This window comes from Bufo gargarizans, chromosome 3 (assembly GCF_014858855.1).
Source record: "Bufo gargarizans isolate SCDJY-AF-19 chromosome 3, ASM1485885v1, whole genome shotgun sequence".
Classification (NCBI taxonomy): domain Eukaryota; kingdom Metazoa; phylum Chordata; class Amphibia; order Anura; family Bufonidae; genus Bufo; species Bufo gargarizans.
The window spans coordinates 310,072,198-310,093,197 of record NC_058082.1 but is presented as its reverse complement, the minus strand read 5'-3'; the positions used below and the strand labels follow the sequence as shown (position 1 = coordinate 310,093,197).

Sequence of the window (21,000 nt, the reverse complement as noted above, 5' to 3'; positions counted from 1 at the left end):
TATCTCATCTATACTCTCAATTAACTTTTGGCCTCTCTTCTACTAGATCATATTTTCTTCGGATGTGGGAAAGGGAACTTCAGATATCCTTGTCAGATGAAGATAGCAGCTTTATACTTAGACATTCACATGGTTTTTCTAGGTGTGTCTGCCTACAAGAAAACTCATACAAGATTATCTCAAGATGGTACAGGACTCCTAGCTTTCTCCATAGCATTAAACTCGCCCCTACTGATGAGTGCTGGAGGTGCATGAATGAGTCAGGAACTATGTCTCACATTTGGTGGCTATGTAATAAAATCAAGGTGTTCTGGAAAAGTGTTGAAGAGGCACTTAACCCTCACACCGGAACTTGTTCTGTTGTGGAATCCGCAGAAAGATTTCAAACCCAAAGCCAACTGCCTAATTACACACTTGATCGCAGCTGCAAAATATATCATACCCACCAAATGGCGGGATTTAGAACCCCCTACCCTAGGGGAGTGGGTGGACAGAGTTCACCAAATTTGTCTCATGGAAGAAATGGTGGGATGGGACAGAGGTTGCAGAAGAGCTTTTTTAGCAACGTGGCAACCTTGGTTAGATTTTTATAAAATAGAAATACAAACCTAAGATTGTCCCCAAAAATACAGATGACTCAGATTCATTGTATTCCTTATTTATGACTATTTTACATTTACTTCTACCTACATACATTTATCAGCGCCCAAGGCGTTAATCACTTTTACCTTCGTAACTCACTATACAGTGCCCATATTTGTCAAATAACACTAACCCGTAACTTATCGAATTGTTCACCCTTCCAGTGAACAACAGATATGATTATAGCCCTCTATAGGAAAGGCCTTAGATGCTATTTGATGACCCTGGTTCTTGTTTTGTTTCTGTTTCAACTTATACTACCTTATTTCTTCTTGCTTTCTTGATACATGATTCTCTTAGAAGCCTCTAACATGACATCCACCATAAAAGTGTGATCTCATTTAAATGTATTCTTATACTGTCTATATATAAATACTACAAGAGATACAACTACATCGCTGACTTGTAATAACTATACTGGTTATGTCTATATTGGCCTTTATTCTCACATCCATAGGATAGGACTATTCTTGTATAAACTGCCTGCAGTCACAATGTGTGCCTTAATATGAGATGTTGGAAATATTTTCTTGTATTCTTTTATAGTAATTCTGTATTAGTACAAGAGTGTATGTATCATTGTTCTTTTATCTATGAAAATTCTCTCAAAAATAAAGAATTTACAAAAAAATAACTTTTTCACTAATGAAATCTGAATTCAGTGTATAACCATATATTCACACAGTATAAATAGCTAGATAGATACACAAATTGAGGTTATGACCAGGGGTGCACCTAGCCTTTCTGCTGCCTGAGGCAAAAATTGAAATGACGGCCCCCCATGCCAAATTCTTAACCTAACCCCTTCCTTCTAACCCTACTGTTAAAGACATACATTACATACAGCTCTACAAAACATACAGGATAATACAGTACTGTATAACTCTTTCATTCAGTGTTGTCTCCTCTGATGTAGACGTTCTCTTTCTTTATCTTCTCCATTCACACTATACCGCAATGATGATTTCTTTTAGCCATTTCTTGTCTCTGCAGAGTTTGACACACAGACATATTAGTTTCCTACTTTTCCATAATCCTCCCCACCATCTGAACACCCTATCTTGCCACCCCTAATACTGTGCTCCATACTGCAGAAACAGAAAATACCCCTGAAAATACTAGTATTTAACAGATAGTGCCCCCTTCAATAATTTTTGACACACAGTGCCCTCAAAGATAACTGCACCCAGCCTGTCACTAATAGTGTTGTAAACATAGTGCCCCCAAAAATAATTGTGCTAAGCTGATAATGTGCCAATGTGTTCCCACAGTAATATTGCTGCCAAGTCCCATCAACAGTAATAATTCTCTGCCAGAGTGCCCTTAGTGTTAACAGTGCCCCCGATAGTAATAATGCCCCCATTGTGCCCTAAAAGTAATAATGCCCCCATAGTGCCCATTCTAGTAATCATGTTCTCATATACCGCCTTATAATGAGTGCCAGTACAAAAATGCCCCATTATGTGCGCCAGTACAAAAATGTCCCATTATGTGTGCAAATACAAAAATGCCCCAATATGTGTGCCAGTACAAAAATGCCCCATTATGTGTGCCAGTACAAAAATGCCCCATTATGTGTGCCAGTTAAAAAATTCCCGCTTATAATGTGTGGCAGTACAAAAAATGCCCCTTTTTAGTGTCCCCAGTAGAACCAATGTCCCCATAGTGCCCCCCCAGTTATAATAATGACTCCCTTATAAAGGCCTAATGGTATGCTGCCTAAGCACAGCGATACAGTTGAATATCAAGAGATGAGCACTGCCTCAATGGTAGCGCTCATTGCCCATGGCCCTGCCGCCGCCCTTACTTTTCTCTAGGTTGTACCTCCTGAGGCAGTCGTCTCACATTTCCTCCTTGGCGGTGCGCCCCTGTTTATTACAACTGTACGCCAGTTTTCCAGCAAGAGGAGGTGGTCAGCAGCAGGACCTCCTTGACTCAACTTATTTAACAACATGTATATTTTCAGAATGCTCCAGCTCCTGATTGGAGTAGGTTTCAGTTCTGACACATGGACAGCAAAAGATATGACAAATTTATTAAGAGATGTGCTCCTCTTGATAAATTGGTCAGATCTTCATCCAGCGTGGTTTTCACTAGCATGTGAAACACCCGTCTTTAGTAAATGGCCCCCAATATGTACAGTATTAGTTGTTATTTCTAAAGCATAAAATGTTTTTTTTATCTACTAATTACTGCTGTGTCCTTCTTTTTTAGATCAGGATGCTGCCCATAGTGGATCATCTGCTGGATGTGCTCAATTTAGAGCACACACCCTTCAGGACCTATGCAGTTACTGCTTTACTTCTGCTCTTTGTTGGCATCATTGTTCGTGCTCTTATAAAGATTATGCTGTACATTCACGAATATTCTGCAAATGCCAAAAGATTACGCTGTTTTCCAGAGCCTCCAAGGCGCAGCTGGATTTTTGGACACCTAGGACTGGTAAGCTCAAAAAAAATAAAGGTATCTCAACAAACTAAAAGATCATGAAAGCAAACATGCTGTATTCTTCCAACTATAAGTCGCATACTATAAGTGTCTGAGTCTTATTGTCCATAGTCAGGGTGGTCCATCAGTGCCAGACACCTCTAAATGCTTCCTTAATGATCCGACAAAGCCTCCTACAGTGCTTTGCCCAATGCATGATCGGAGATCTATGAGTCTATACACTTCTCTCTGTCCCTGTCCGACACCAATCTGTGTGATCAGTTCAGGCAGAAGAGGACGGTAAGTGATCATTCAGCTCAAAGAAAGGGTTGTGAGAAATACAGACCTCCTCATGCTGAAGGTCCCCAGGAGGCATCTGGCTTAGTGTAGCTAAAAGACTTTTAATAATGTCACTATGGTAGGAGTCAGCGGGAAAATGAAAGGTCCTACTAGGAAGAGTAAGACCAGGAAGACAATTCAGTGGGTAACAGAGTTGATAAATGTTATTTTTATAAAAGATGTAGACCGGTAAATGTGCCCCTATATCTTTTATGAAAAGGCCCTGACTTAGTAAGGCCCTGCGCTGGCGGTGGATCTGCCACAGTTATGCAGGCCACTACATAACTTCGGCATATCCACCACCGCTCCTAAATGTAAGACAGCTTCCTAACTGTCTTACATTTAGACCATTTTCTATGCCTAAACCAGGCGTAGAAAATGATGAATGAGACGGGCCTGCCTGTGTGCTGTATAATGTGTGCTGCATAGCTGTGTATGTATAAAGTATGTACTACATAGCTGTATGTGTGTACATTTTGCATGCTGTACATTTTTGTACAAGGGTGCAACCACACAGCATGGTCGTGTTGTGGTTGCGCAGCAGGTGCAGTGGCAGTCCAGGAGGGCCGGGCAGCAGATGAGGGTGGTTGTTACTCTGGTTGTTACTCTGGCAAGGATGGTTGTATACAAAGATCACTGTGACAATCCTCACACCAATACCTTAGAGTCGTGCAGTGATAGGAGGATGCACCCTTTCTTCCCACGCGGCTCACCCTGGTGTTGGGACTCCTACATGGTTGTAGTTAGGGTGCCCTTGGTGTTGAATGTTGGTCTGAGTGCAAGGCAGGCAGTGTAGGTGCAACGATGGAGGATTCTGCATAAAACACAGTGTATCCTTTCCTTTTCCCTCTTCAAAACTTTAGGCATGCAATTTAGGTTTTTGATCTAGGTTCTGTAATTCCTGGCTGAGAGCTACATAATTAATATATGGCTGGCCAAACTACACTGCCTTTCCCACCTGGATTTAACTAAGCAAATAATTATGAACCTCCTATTAGATAATTACTGCATGGGCGATTATCTTTCAAAGTTATTTAACGCCAACTGGTGCAATGAGTTGCTTCTCATTTCTTGACGCTTGCGTCATTACGTTATGTTTCAACATTGACATTCACATGGCTGTCAGAATTTTGGTGCCACAACACGTCAAAATTCTGGAGGGGGCCATGTAGTGTGTTCCTTTTATCGTTTTCAATGAGAGGCAGCTCTACAGTTCGCAGGCCCGCAGTTTAAAGACATGACCATGGGACATGTCCCTTCTTGGCGCGGTGTGGGATCTGCGGCCACTTGGGGCAGAGATGTATCCATGTAAACTCTAAACTGGCATGGACATGTGGGAGAGGAAATCATCTATTCTTCAAACCGCAGGCTTCTTTCTCAAGGTCTCATGTATGTTTCCGGTAAAAAAGAAAATCTACTGGATCAGAGGAACACCTTTTTTTACCCTCAATTTACTATGTATGAATCAGGAGCCTAATGCTCATTTTGGTTGTTCATGCTGGCAGGTTATATATTATGAGTCTAATCCTGTGCTTTTCATTTGTCTTTTTTGTAGCTATAATTCTAATGTTATCCTACAATTTGTGTAATTAAGACATAATTATAAGGGAATAATTAACTATTAAATGAAGGCCCCTAGCCTGCTTTGCCTATTAAAAGATTCATTTGCATCTGTTCTCCGCTGCTCTGGTCCTGAGTGGTGACTCTCATCCCTCCATCTTGATTTCTTCCAGCTGGGGCATGGATGTAGTCATGTGTGCCACTGCAGTCAATGACTGGCTTCAGTGGTGACGTGTCCCCAAGCAACATGTCACCACTTAACGAAGTCATCAGCTGCAGTGATGCAGGTAACCATATCCATCTGTGAGCTGGAAGTAAACAAGCTGCGACCAAAAGATTGAGGCGCAAGAGTCAGCACTCAAGACCAGAGCAGAGGGGAACAGGTAAGTATGCATTTTTCAATAGGCCATGCAGGCCTTCAGTTATTAGCTAATTATTCCCCAAAAAAACACTTTAGGTATGCTAGTCCAAGGAGAATAAGATGTCTATCGAATACAAGCTTGTTAGTGCTCCTGAACCCACCAAATAATTCATACACATAAGATAATAGTTGGCCAAAATGTACGGTTTTGGTTATTTTGGCCAACCATCGTTCCTGATGGCCAACGGTAGATTTCGGTCGGCTGGAAGTGTGATCGACCAGGGTGGAAAATGTAATAATTTCAGTTGTCTAAAAGTAAGTGTATGGCATGATTGGATGAAAATTTAGCAGACCATTTTTTTCACCTTGCTCAAGCCCCAGGAAGTCAGTTTATTTTTACCAAGTCACCTTTGTTGCCTATGAACGATATCGCGGCCGTGGCCAATAAAAATCTTAGCGTAACTGTTGTTTTGGTTTATTTTTAATATAGTGTAAGGACAGTGGTGTTAAACATTTTTGTATTATACTTTCTACTAGAAAACAGGGTGTAAAGAGTCTTCTTAGCAAAGCTGTAACAGCGTTACTAAGGAGAATCTGTCTTCAGTCTTCAGTTCTACTGAGTGCTGAAGATGCCTGGGTGTAACATGCAGCCACCTATTGTCACCACCGCGGTCTCCTGCCTATCTGAAAGGTTACACACAGGCATCTTTAGTGCTCAGTAAAACACTGAAAACTGATGACAGACTCTTCTTGTGCTCAGTTACAGCTGCGATAGAAGACTCTTTAAACCCAAAACACCAGTCACACTTTAAGCATATAGGCTGCTTAAGATCAGTATTCATGCCCCTGACCAATCCCCTTCAGCTCTCCCAACAGTCCCATACTGGTAACCATTATTATTAGATGCCTTCTATTTCTGCTTTCAAGCGCCCTTCTGCATAGGAATAACATTCAGATCTTGCTGAAGCTGCAGTTCTGCTTTATATTAATATTGCTTTCTAAAAAAAGCCAGTCATGTGAAGGCAATGTGCAGATCATGCTATATATTTGTGCTTGTGTAAATGTGCTAATACTGCATCTCACCCCAAATAATAATGTAACTCATGTGCCAATAAATGTATATTTTCTATTTGTCTGCAAAATATTTTACGTGTTAAAGCAGTAGTTTGTGAGGTTGAACAGAAAGTAACAGAGTAATTTTGAAGGCTACTTTGGAACACTTAGGCCTCTTTCACATGTCCGTTTTTTTTTTCCGTCTACGGATCCGTAAAAAAACAAACTGCAAAACACTGATAAAGCCATATGGTCGTGTGCAGGAGGCCTTATCAAAACTGTCTTAGGCTACTTTCACACTGCCATTTGGTGCATTTCCGTCATGGATCAGCACAGACGGATCCGCACCGATAATACAACCGCATGCATCCGTTAAGAACGGATCCGTTTGTATTATCTTTAACATTGCCAAAACGGATCCGTCTTGAACACCATTAAAAGTCAATGGGGAAATGATCCTTTTTCTATTTTGCCAGATTGTGTCCGTGAAAACGGATCCGTCCCCATTGACTTACATTGTGTGCCAGAACAGATCCGTTTGGCTCAGTTTCGTCAGACGGACACCAAAACGCTGGTGTCCGCCTCAAAAGCGGAATGGAGGTGGAACGGAGCCAAACTGAGCTAAACTGATGCATTCTGAGCGGATCCTTTTCCATTCAGAATGCATTAGGGCAAAGCTGATCCGCTCTGGACCACTTGTGAGATCCCTGAACGGATTTTACAAACGGAAAGCCAAAACGGCAGTGTGAAAGTAGCCTTAGCAGAAAAACTGTCCTAGTTGCTCATAGCAGCCAATCATAGCTAGTCTTTCTTTTCCCTAAGTGCGCTGGAAAAATAAAATATGCATTGTGATTGGTTGCTTTCAGCAACAAGAAACTGTTTTGGTAAATGAGGTCCATGGTGTCATAGACAGTTCCATTCTCTCTGCACTGTTGTCATGTATAGTCACAATTTAGTTCTTTTTATACCTACTTGGATGAGTACACTGATAGGCAGACTTACAATAAGAAAGGCACATCCACATGACAGTCCACATTTACCCATGTATAATTTGCATCTTGGCCCCACAGATGCAGAAAGCACACAGATTTTTGCAGACTGATAGAAATGAATGGGTCCACGTGCAAGCCGCAAAAAACGCAGATCGGACACGGGCTCAAAATACGGTCATGTGAATGCACCCTTAGGATGGTTTCACACAGGCGTTGCGGAAAAAGATGCGGGTGCGTTGTGGGAGCATGCGTGATTTTTCTGCGTGAGTGCAAAACATTGTAATGCGTTTTGAACGGGCGTGAGAAAAATCGGCATGTTTGGTACCCAAACCCGAACTTCTTCACAAAAGTTCGGGTTTGGGTTCGGTGTTGTATAGACTGTATTATTTTCCCTTATAACATGGTTATAAGGGAAAATAATAGCATTCTAAATACAGAATGCATAGTACAATAGGGCTGGAGGGGTTAAAATAATAATAATAATAATAATTTAACTCACCTTAATCCACTTGCTTGCGCAGCCCGGCTTCTCTTCTGTCTTCTTCTTTGAGGAAAAGGGCCTTTGAAGACGTCACTGTGCTCATCACATGGTCCATCACATGATCCATCACAATGGTGATGGATCATGTGATGGACCATGTGATGAGCGCAGTGACGTCATCAAAGGTCCTTTTCCTGTGCACAGCAAAGATGAAGACAGAAGAGAAGCTGGGCTGCGTGAGCAAGTGGATTAAGTTGAGTTAAAACATTTTTTATTTTTTTTAACCCCTAAAATCCTATTGTATGTACTATTCATTCTGTATTAAGAATGCTATTATTTTCCCTTATAACCATGTTATAAGGGAAAATAATAATGATTGGGTCTCCATCCCGATCGTCTCCTAGCAACCGTGCATGAAAATCGCACAACTTCCGCACTTGCTTGCGGATGCTTGCGATTTTCACGCAGCCCCATTCATTTCTATGGGGCTTGCGTTGCGTCAAAAACGCTGAATATAGAACATTAATGCAATGCAAGTGATGCGTGAAAACCAACGCTCACTTGCACAGCCCCATAGAATTGAATGGGTCCCGATTCGGTGCGGGTGCAATGCATTCACCTCACGCATTGCACCCGCTCTGAAATCTCGCCCGTGTGAAAGGGGCGAGATGTCCATAGTGCATTGTAGTGCATTGTGGATTCGCAAATTGCGGATCCGCAATACACCCGGCCGGTACCACCATAGAAATGCCTATTCTTGTCTTCCGGACATGAATAGGACATGTTCTATTTTTTTCCGGAACCGCAGAAGATCGGCAGCGCGCTCCAGAAATGCGGATGCGGACAGCATATAGTGTGCTCTCCGCATCCATTCCGTCCCCATAGAGAATAAATGGGTCCGCACCCGTTCCGCAATTAGCGTAACGGATGCGGACCCATTATATGGACGTGTGAATGGAGCCTTAGTGGCACAAATTCTAACAGTAGATATAGTTGGTGAAAGTTGAAGGATGGGACTGAGCATGTGTGACCACCTCAGCAAGGCATACAGAGAAATAAGCAAAAGAACAAACAGCAGGGGGTGATATACATATATATTTTATTGAATAGCACAGGGGCTATACTAAATTTATTAGTTATATGCAGTTACAAAAGTATTCAGATCCAGGTGCTGGTTTGAAATACAAATTTTGGCATTTTAATATGGCAACCCTAGATGTGCTATAGTTCTGCAAGATACTAAAGAAATAACTGGGAATACGCTTTCAGTGCTCTTGCACAGAAGCCACAAAGTTGCACATGGTTTCTGTTTGTTACTTTCCTAATGCTTTCTGTATGCTTCAGTCCTAACCAACTTCCGCCTCTTGCTGCAGTGTAACTTTGCATTATGCCTATCATTACTTGTAGTTTTTACCAAATGAAGAGGGAATGCAGGAAATCAGCAAGCAAGTCAGCAAGTTTACCCACTATATGAAGACATGGATGGGACCAGTCATCCCTTTAATATCACTCATTCATCCAGACACCATCAAACCTGTTGTTGCAGCTTCAGGTACTGTATTAGGGGCCTTCGAAGAAACACACAAGGGGACATATACTAAGCATGTTGCATCAGAATTATGGCGTAAAATGCCTCAAAAAGAATGGTGTTTTGATTTGTGCCAAATATATAAACTCTTTTCCCAAGAATTTTCACCATTAAGAATGCATGACGCCAGAAATGAGTCATAAATGTCAAAGTTGGCGCGGCTATCAAATTGGTGCATATTACACCTCATTTATCATTCTCTTATCGTCAGAAATTATTCAGATTGTTGCAGACAATTAAGCCAGCTTTTGTGGTGGTGTTTTGTGTAAAAAGCTTAATTTAAAGGGACACTGACAGGCCGAATAAGCATAATTAGCTGTATATATGTATGCAGAGGTCTTCTATTGTGTAATAAAAACATATAAGTCTAACCCCTGTCCACCTTATGAATACTGTAAAATGATGTTTTATTACCTGATAGAATTGCTCGTCTTTCTGCCCAAGGGGCGGCGTTTCTGCTTCACTTCTGCCCAGGCAGCCTCCCCCCAACTGCCGTTCTGAAGCGCTGCCCAGCTCATCAATATTCACTTCGCTGGGCGGCTTCTACTGTCCCCGACGTTCCGAGATCCGGCGCCCGACACCCTCACTGGCCGGGATCACATCGCGGCTGCGTCCCCTCTGCTTCTTTGAGGCCGCTTCAGCCTCTGCGTTTTGCGCCTGCGCCGGACACTTTTCTCAGCAGCGCAGAAGCCGCCCAGCGAAGTGAATATTGACGAGCTGGGCGGTGCTTCAGAATGGCGGTTGGGGGGCGGCTGCCTGGGCAGAAGTAAAGCTGAAACGCCGCCCCTTGGGCAGAAAGACGAGCAATTCTATCAGGTTATAAAACATCATTTTACAGTCTTCATAAGGTGGACAGGGGTTAGACTTATATGTTTTTAATGCACATTAGAAGACCTGTGCATGCATATGTACAGCTAATTATGCTTATTCGGCCTGTCAGTGTCCCTTTAAGGCATAAAGATGCAACTTTTTGTCAAAAAGACGCATTTATGAAAAGAAAAACTAACTTGTGGTGGGAACAAGTGACAGGTAAGTATTAAAACAGGATGCATTTATTTTTATCAGCAGGGTTCTGTTAGTAAACTCAGATTTAACAAAAACAAAACAATAGCAAAGAAGTCCCAAGTCTGAGACAAAAGCTGCAATTTACCACTAGAAATGTCACAAATATGCTTTAAAAGTGGCAAATATAATTTAAAGGGAACCTGTCACCGGGATTTTGTGTATAGAGCTGAGGACATGGGTTGCTAGATCCCCGCTAGCACATCCGCAATACCCAGTCCCCATAGCTCTGTGTGCTTTTATTGTGTAAAAAAAACGATTTGATACATATGCAAATTAACCTGAGATGAGTCCTGTATGTGAGATGAGTCAGGGACAGGACTCATCTCAGGTTAATTTGCATATGTATCAAATAGTTTTTTTTACACAATAAAAGCACACAGAGCTATGGGGACTGGGTATTGCAGATGTGCTAGCGGCCATCTAGCAACCTATGTCCTCAGCTCTATACACAAAATCCCGGTGACAGGTTCCCTTTAAAAGCCGAAAATGTGATCTGGCAGGGGTGGCTGAAATGGCACCTTTCGGTTTAAAAAGGTCACATTTCAGTGCTGTTGGCGTTAAAATGTCACAAATCGTGGAAAATAGGCGGATAATCAAATTTATATTTAAAAAACTCAAATTTTAAAAGTGGCATGGTTAGGACACATTGTCGACCACTCTGCATCAGGAACCCTTAGACTGGATGCACTGGGCGGTTCTATAGACACTGCCCTGCCAGGCACCCGCGTGACTGTGGCCCCAGCACAAGAACCCCAGTCTCCAAGTACACCTAGACAGTCGGCCACATGCTGACCAGGGAGGGCGCATGCAGCATGGCTGCACCCACAGGTGATGGAGCATGACAGACTCCGCGACCTGACATTTACCCTGAGGAGAAGCAGAGGCGGCGGCTGAGATGAATCGGCTGTTAGTTCGCAAGATCCTGGCGGTAAATACGTGACCGCAGCACTCATGTTTGATGCGTAACAAAGACTCCCCTGTGCCCTGTATCGCATCCCCCCCCGCCACCCCCCCCCCCCCACCTAATACCATGTCACCTTGGTCGGACGTTTTGTGGCGGGAGAAATTCAGAGCTGGAGCTGCAGCCGGAGCGTGAAGCCTGAATGGTGCTGACGCTGCAGCTGCGCTTGTCTGCTGCCGAAGATGACCGAACCGGAAGAGAACCTGGCCGGAAATACGATGAGCAGTGCGTCCTTGGCTACGGGCCTCCCCTCACACAATCTATTTGCCTTCCACATTATATATATATATATATATATATATACACACACACACAAGATTGGGGAATAGAAAAAAAGTGTCGCAGGAATCTTATCTGTTAGACCGAATTCACATCTGTGTTGAGCTTTCTGTTCTTCTGATCCGCCAGAAAAACTGAGAAAAAAAGAAAAGAAAATCGGATATGTTATTTTGGGAATCAGTTGTGCTCAGTTTGCATCAGATTTTGTCAGTTCCGTCAGGCATCAGTTATTTTTGACGGGAGAAAAAGTCCTTCACGCAGGGCATTTATTCCCGTCAAAAAAATAACTAATGTCTAACAAAACTGATGCAAATTGAGCACAATTGATGCTCAAAATTATGGAAAACTCAACGCAGATGTGAACTCAAATCCTACAAAAAAGCATCTCACATTTTGGAGGACCCAGACCATTCATTCATGACATACTTGAAGAAAAGTCTTTTCAAGATCTTCTGTAAATGTCATTCTCCAAAAATGCCTATTCTAACTGAGGAAAAAGATAGGACACCCTTGCCCCTAATAGCGAGTGTTACCTCCTTTGGCTGAAATAACTGCAGTGAGACGGTTCTTGTAGCCATCTACCAGTCTTCGACATCGGTCTGAGGAAATTTTACCCCACTCCTCAATGCAGAACTTTTTCAGCTGTGAGATGTTTGAGGGGTTTCTTGCACGTACAGCCCTTTTCAAGTCACCCCACAGCATCTCAATGGGATTCAAATCTGGACTTTGACTTGGCCATTCCAGGACTCTCCATTTCTTCTTTTTCAGCCAATCTTTGGTTGATTTACTAGTATGTTTTGGGTCATTGTCATGTTGCATGGTCCAGTTCCGCTTCAGCTTTAATTTTCTAACTGATGGTCTCACATGTTCTTCAAGCACCTTCTGATACACAGTAGAATTCATCGTGGATTCTATGATGGTGAGCTGACCAGGTCCTGCTGCAGCAAAGCAGCCCCAAACCATGACACTTCCACCTCCATGCTTCACAGTTGGTATGAGGTTCTTTTCTTGGAATGCTGTGTTTGGTTTACGCCAAACATGTCCTCTGCTGTTGTGTCCAAATAATTCAATTTTGGACTCATCTGTCCAAAGAACATTATTCCAGAAGTCCTGGTCTTTGTCAACTTTATCTCTGGCAAATGTCAGTCTGGCCTCGATGTTTCTCTTGGAAAGCAAAGGTTTCCTCCTTGCACACCTCCCATGCAAGTTAAACTTGTACAGTCTCTTTCTGATTGTAGAGGCATGTACTTCTACATCAACAGTAGCCAGAGCCTGCTGTAGTTCTCGAGATGACACTTTAGGGTTTTTGGAGACCTCTTTTAGCATCTTGCGGTCTGCTCTTGGGGTGAACTTTCTGGGGCGACCAGTCCTGGGCATGTTGGCAGTTGTTTTGAAAGCCCTCCACTTGTAGACTATCTTCCGGACAGTGGAATGGCTGATTTCAAAATCTTTTGAGATCTTTTTAAATCCCTTCCCAGACTCATAGGCTGCTACAATCTTTTTTCTGAAGTCCTCTGACAGCTCTTTTGCTCTCACCATGGTGCTCACTCTCACTTCAACAGTCAGGAGCACACCAAACTAAATGTCTGAGGTTTAAATAGGGCAAGCCTCATTCAACATGCAGAGTAACGATCTACTAATTATGTGCACCTGGTGTGATATACCTGTGTGAGATCTGAGCCAATTTAAGAGGGAATACATGTGAGGGTGTCCTATCTTTTTCCTCAGTTAGAATAGGCATTTTTGTAGAATGACATTTACAGAAGATCTTGAAAAGACTTTTCTTCAGTTTTCTTTGTTTAGTTGGATTACTTTAATCTCTCTGTATTGTTGAAACGGAGATGAAATAACCTTTTATTAAAAATGTTACAAAAAACCACATGCTTTCAAAGGGTGTCCTAATTTTTTCACATGACTGTATGTATGTGTGTGTGTGTATGTTCCGCAATCACTCAAAAATGCAACCATCAATTGCAATGAAACTTGGTATACGTATCCCTTGCTACCTGGAAAGAAATCCTGTGGGGGTCACAGCTCTCTAGGACGTACCGTTCCTGAGATATTCCCAAAAAATGCAAATATGGCACATCACATGACCTACATTAGCCAATACAAGCCTGCAAGTCTTTCTCTTCATATCCCAACTGCCAGACACTTGGTCACATGTCCCTTATCAGCCAATAGAAGCTCGCAGGTCCTTAGTCTTCACATACACACAGTTTTACACCAGGTTTCCATAACAACCCAGCCATTTTTTTTCACTGCTGCAGGTTAACTTTAAAGTGGCAGGGCGCTGTGGATGACACTGTTAAGGGAGCGGAGTGCTGTGGAGGTGACAGTTCAGGGGGCAGGTAGGGTGGCCATTCAGGCCACCCTCAAAAGATGGACTTAAAACCCCCGCCTCCAGGTCCCGCTAAGCCATGCCCCCTCCCACTTCGCAGCCATCAGGGATTGAAAAAATGAAGGTAAAAATCTACTTTTGTCAGCTGCAGGGGATCAAGGAAGGGTGACTTTCTCCCTCAAGCTCATGCACAGACAGCACAGTGCTGCTGTCTGAGAGTGAGCTGTTCAAAAGAACATCCCTGTGTCCGTCCAGTCCCTGCGCCAGACGGAGGATAGGAAGTCTGAAAGCCGAACTGTCCGGCCTAAAACCGGACCTCTGGCCACCCTAGGGGCAGGCTGCTGTGGAGGTCACTGTTAAGGGGACAGGGTGTTGTGGAAATCACTCTTAAGGAGATGGGGTATTGTGGAGGTCACTAATGAAGGGGCGGCCGTTGTGGAGGTCACTGGTAAAGGGGCAGGGTGCTGTGGAGGTCACTGGTAAAGGGGTGGAGTACTGTAGATGTTACTGTTATAGTGGATACTGTCGATATCTTTTAATGACATGCACAAACATTAAATGCAATAGATTCTGCTAGTAATAAATAAAAATGTGCCGAAAATTAACAAATGAAAACCAGACATTGCTGTTGAATTATGGTTCAACAGAAAAAATTATAAAGCAAACCAATGAAACTGGCCTGGATAAAAATGATGGTACCCCTAATATTTTATTGCACAACCTTTTGAGGCAATTACTGCAATCAAACGATTTCTCTAACTCTCAATGAAACTTCTGCACCTGTCCACTGGAATTCTGGCCCACTCCTCGTGAGCAAACTGCTCCAGCTGTCTCAGGTTTGAAGGATGCTTTCTCCAGACTGCATAGTTCAGCTCCTTCCAGACATGTTCAATTGAATTTAGATCAGGGCTCATAGAAGGCCACTTCAGCACTTTGCTCTTAGCCATTTTTGGATGTTTTTAGCTGTGTGTTTTGAGTCATTATCCTGTTGGAGAACCCACGACTTGCGACCAATCTTTCTCACACTTGGCAGCACATTTCGATCCCCAGAATGCCTTGATAGTCTTGAGATTTCATCTTACCCTGCATAGATTCAAGACATCCTATGCCAGATGCATGTGACTTGCCAAAAAGCTCCAGTTTTGTTTCATTTGTCCAAATGACATTCTCCCAGAAGCTTTGAGGCTTTTCAATATGCATTTTCTTTTTTACAATTTGCTTTCAACAGTAGTTTCTTCCTCTGTCGTCTTTCATTTAGTCCATTTTGGATAAGACAGCAACGTAGGAGTTCACCTCTAATCACTTTGGAAGTTATTCCAGGCTCTTTGGTTACCATTCATATAATTTATCTCTTCAATTTGCTATCAATTTTCCTCTTATGGCCATGTTCAGGGAGGTTGGCTACAGTCCTATAGACCTTAAACATTTGAATAACATGTGAAATTGTAGTAACAGGAACTTCAAGCTGTTCGGAGATGGTCTTATAGCCTTTACCTTTAACATGTTTGTCTAGAATTTTCTTTCTAATATCCTGGGACAACTCTCTTCTTAGCTTTCTTTGGTTCATGTTTAGTGTATAACACATTATGTTAACAAACAGCACAATGACTATGTTTCACTCTTTGGGACAACTGTAAATCAGATACCACATCAAAGCATCTGTAATAGCCATTGAAAATGAATATTCCCTGTTGTGATACATTTACAGTAAAGCTACAGGAAAACTAATGCATTTAAAATGTGCACAAATGGATGCAATTTTCATCAAGGATCTGTTTTTTCTATTCTATGGCTTAGGCCACATGCACACCACTGTAGTTTTCTTCAGTGTGGTATCCGCATTTTTTATGAATAGATCCATTCATTTGTACGTGACCATGTGCACGTTTTTTTTTGTTTTGTTTTTTTGCGGATCCACACGGCCGCTACATAAATTAAAGAACTTATTCTTGTCCGTATTTGCAGACTAGAATAGTCCTTTTTATTGATAGGAGTGAGAAAAATACGGAGTGCATACAGAAGCTAACAGTATTTTGTGGATCTGTTTTTTGCAAACCGAAATATTGTCAGACAATGTTGGTAATGACAACTGGTTTTATACTGGTAGGGCTTGTTATTGCTCACACAGATCTTCCAACATTATGGAAACTATTGGAAGTAACCCAAACCTTTCCCTTTACAATGTTTAAGGCTTGCACGTTTTGTATCAGCATAAATTTGTGCACTAAGCAAAGAACAGAACCAGATGAACATATACATAGCTGAAATGCAGCCATTTTCAGTCTGTAAAAAGTTGGTCATTTTCATTTACTATGGATCGATCATGGTGCATTTGTAGCCTGCTTTGCAAAATTGGTACATTCATTATTAGATTGTACAGTATTTCTTTTATAATTACTCTCATGGAAATATGTTCAAAATGTATTTCTATAAGATATATATCTTACAATTACATCTAGTATCTACAGTATACTGTATGTTGCAACTTCAACTCATGTTCAGGTATGGGATCTGTTACCTGCATTGCTTGATTTTAGGTTTTTATCTTGGTAATCTGAAGCATGAGATATAATTAGATACATTAATATTGCCGCCATCCATCACAACTTTACGTAACTCTGGAGCTCTGACATAACACCATTCCACCAAGTTTTCTTATCTTTGTTGGCCTTCTGGTTGATTGGTTCCAGATAGCAAATACCATATGTGTCCAACTATCTGACTGTGACTTCCCATCACTCTAGATTAGGAACACAGAAGAAGGATTACTGGTGGTAAACGAGTTGGTGAAGCAGTACATCTATGGCTGTTCCTGGTGGTTTAGTCTTTATTATCCCATCGTAAGGCTTTTCAATCCTAGTTACATTAAGCCTGTACTTCAGCTTCCAGGTAGTCTATTCTTTCTAAAGCTCCTGCTCTCAGCTTCAAGAATGTGTATGCTTTGCTTTACATGTGCGGATAAAAGAGGTATTTCCACAAACCTTCATGTTAATGTACAGCATTAGCTATTGAATATTAAAATACTTGTTGTGATCACTCCCATAATATCTAATGGGTTTTGCTTGTGTTTGAGATGTAGGGTTTATATTCAAAACATCTATTGGTCATGTACATCCTGTTAAAGGGATAAAGGGATTATCCCACAAAAAGTATTATGAATACAGTTCAAATTAAATATATACAATATATATTCAATAAAAAAAATTCTGAGGAATTTTTTAAACTCAGTATTTGTAAAGGGAGAATATTAATCACCAATATTATGCGAATATTGACTTCCCTCTACAGTATTCATGGAAATCTTTTTTTTTTGTTGTTGTTTTCCATTTGGGCTGTACTATGCCAAAGAATACGTGGAGTGATTTAAAAAAAATTATATCTATAAAACCATATACTCAATTTTAATAAACATGATCACATAAAATATAAAAAAGAACATTTAAAATAAAGTGTCCTATTAAGTCAGCCTACATATCTGTCTAAAACAGATGACTTCCACCAAACCGATTGTTCATAGGGGGAAATTTAACAATAAGCAATAGTTTTAGCAGTCTGATTGCAAAACAGTCATTCCTCCACAAATGATGTTTACGTTAAAGAACATTCAAAGGACATTCCCAGGAAGATTATTCATCCTTCTCCCAGTGTAGTGAACATGTATGGGAAGTTTGTACAATGTAATAAAAAGCCAATATTGACTTAAATGTGTATGGCTCTGTTGGCCTAAGGATCAGTGACCAGACGATTGTTTATTCAATGGTTATTCAACCATCATCCTATCTAGTGTGTATGGCCACATTATATCTTATGCAGGCCATACGCATTAATGTTGGCCAGACTGGTTGACTTTAGTAGAATTAGTAGACCATCTAATGTTTATGGAAATCTCCCAATTGTCCTACAATTAGAAGTTGAAGCAGCTGTACAATTAATGAACGGCTTTATTCACACATGCAACCTTTCATCCCAAATGAGCTTTCCTCCGAGGCAGCAGCTGGTGGAGAGAAGGATCAGACAGCTAGACTTCAACATGCCCAATCCTCTTGTTCTTGGGGTTATAAGCTGTCATACAGCACCTGTGGGTAGAGGGAGATGAGGCAGTGCTTTGACTATGATAGCTTGTGATGTTGCCCTGTGCTATGGCAATATAATTTGCAACTGTTTATGTTGCCTTTTGTTCTTCAAAGTTGTATTTGTGTGTTTTTGTTTCTCCTGTATTGTGTCCTATACCATGCTTATAAATGTCTCCTCATACTTTGTATTACTCTTGGCTCACATTTAAAATAACACTACCATATACATTATACCCATCATGACTGGTCCTTTCTACAAAGAGCATGAACTGGACCTGGACACACAAAAAGGCAAATCTTTAAAAAAAGAAGAACATATTGTACAATTATAGACACAGTTACTTCTCCCTCACAATTAGGCTCCTTTCACATCATGCATGACTTTCGTCTCCGCTCAAAAATCATGTTCTGAGCGGACACCAAAAGGACCCCATTATAGTCTATGGGGTCTTTAGGCTCCGTTACGCTCAGTTATCTGCAGAATCCGTCAACGAAGCCGGAGAACGGAAAGGAGAAACGGTGATGTGAAAGGAGCCTTATCATGTCACATACTACACAATTTTCTTTATTCACTTTTTCTTAACTTCAACATCCCTCACATGTACAGCACAAATATTCACTATAATATATGTGGATTGCAGTTTTATTTTGCTCTAGTAATTAGATTTTTTTTCTGTTCACAGCTTCCATTGCACCTAAAGATAAATTATTTTATGGCTTTCTTGAACCATGGTTGGGTAAGTTATATTTTTTGTTTTTCATAAGGTTGATTCATTTTGATTCATAAAGTTAAAGGGGTTGTCTGGGAATACATAATTTCTAGCAGGTGCTGACAGCCTGCCTCCCCTACCAAAAGGATCATATTTACCCAGGGCTGGTGCAAGGATTTTTGCCACCCTAGGCAAAAGATAATTTTGCCGCCCCTTGACTCCACCCTTTGACCACGCCTTTTGACCGTCCCTTTTTTGTCGGACACCTATTTAATAATTGTTGCATGCAACATTTTACTTGACAAGCTAATTTTAGATATTCTACAGCAGTCCCGTTACAATCCCCCCTCCCCAAATAATAAAAATGGTAAAATAGAACATTTAATTAAAACATTTTAATTGTAAAATTTTCTCGTATGCAAAACATAAAATAGAAGCATTGCACATATACAGCAGCACGTAACTCTCACATCCAGGGCCTCCAGGTGATGTCTCCTCCAATGTAGATCTTTTCTGTCATCATCTTCTCCATTCGGTCCGGACACTTCTCTCAGCCGCCTCGTCTCACTTTTCTATCATCATCCCCCAACTTGGAGTCCCCACAGTGTTATCCTGCTGCTCGCTGTGCCCCGGCCCCAATACCACAAATACTATCCTGAAGAAATAATAGTGCCCCCATAGAAATAGTGCTCCTCATAGTCCCACCAATAGTAATTCCCTTCTAGAATGCCTTCATTAGTAATACTGCCCCCTACACTGAGCCACTAATATGCCCCCCTCACTGCCTCGCATTACATAATTCCCCCCCCCCACACTGCCCCACATTATGTAATTTGTCCCCCACACTGCCCCACATTATGTAATTTGCCCCCCACAATGCCCCACATTAAGTAATTTGCCCCCCACACTGGCTCACATTATGTAATTTGCCCCCACACTGCCTGACATTAAGTAATTTGCCCCCCACACTGGCTCACATTATGTAATTTGCCCCCACACTGCCTGACATTAAGTAATTTGCCCCCCACACTGCCCCACATTATGTAATTTGTCCCCCACACTGCCGGACACTAATTTGCCCCCCACACTGCCCCACATTATGTTGTTTACCCCCCACACTTCCCTCCAATATGTAATTTGCCCCCCACCAAGTAATTTTGCCCCCACACAAGTTAACTTTGCCCCCAGACTTCCCTCCATTATGTAGTTTGCCCGCCTCCTGTACTTGTGTTGCTGATCCTGTTCAGTCTGTACTTGCCGGCTGAGCGAGTGTCACGGTGGGGAGTGGGGAAAACCCCCCACCGTACAATGTCAGGTATAAAGGGGAAGCAGCTAGGCCAGGATGCCGAAATCAGGGAACAGGTCACCTCCTAAAGCATCCCTAATCGTCACCCTAACTCCTCACCATATGAGCGGACCTGGATGGTAGGACGGCTTACACCAGGATACCTTTGGACCTGAGTCGCCCTGATAATCCCTCACATAAGAGCAGGGAAGAGACGACCTGTTCTTCCCAGACATGGATGAACAGGAGTCTCAAATTGCCTAGCAGCAGGGAAAGGAAAAGACCATATGCAGCAAAGGAGTCGGCAGGTAAGAACGCCAGAAACACACTTACCTGCAGCAGCGACCACGACTGGAACCCGTGCATAAGTACAAAGGAATTACATTGCAGATGACATCAATGTCCTACAAGGTGTCCCTTAAGGACTAGGCAGATAGAACACCCTGGACTGGAGCAGAGCTCCAGCACCAACGACAGCTGAAGTACAACTGACTCCAGCCAGGGAGCCACAGGGGATAAAACCCTAGTGGCCACACCCAGTCAGGGAGTTAACCCTTTCAGCACTAGACAGAGGGAGGATACCACTAAAAGGGGAAGTGCACACACCAGCCAACAAGCAACACGTTGCCAATGGCAACTGCAAGTGTGGCAAAAGTGTGCCCCTTAGTAGAAAGATGAAAAGCAACTTTATTATATAGAGCATGACTAGAAAATGCTAATGAGGCCTGACATGGCCTGTAAATATCTCGGAGACCTTCAGCCAGATCTCTAGATCAAAGTGCATCAGCGCATCAGCCTGCTAAAGACAACTTTCTAGATTAAAAATGTCCTACTATTGTGCTA

At 42.0% G+C, this 21,000-nt stretch overlaps 1 protein-coding gene across 3 annotated transcripts in view; it reads left to right on the top strand.

Annotated features, from left to right (window-relative positions):
• Positions 1 to 21,000, top strand: part of LOC122932433 (cytochrome P450 4F22) — a 100,235-nt gene that overhangs the window by 43,316 nt on the left and 35,919 nt on the right. The window contains exons 2-4 of one of the 3 annotated variants that reach the window (XM_044286826.1): positions 2,857 to 3,084; positions 9,263 to 9,407; positions 18,846 to 18,899. In XM_044286826.1, coding sequence (XP_044142761.1) covers positions 2,863 to 3,084; positions 9,263 to 9,407; positions 18,846 to 18,899 — 421 coding nt within the window. In that variant the 5' untranslated portion in view covers positions 2,857 to 2,862. Of the gene's footprint in view, positions 1 to 95; positions 143 to 2,856; positions 3,085 to 9,262; positions 9,408 to 16,833; positions 16,979 to 18,845; positions 18,900 to 21,000 lie in introns of those variants that run through there. The other 2 variants (XM_044286827.1, XM_044286825.1) reach the window with 2 other exon arrangements.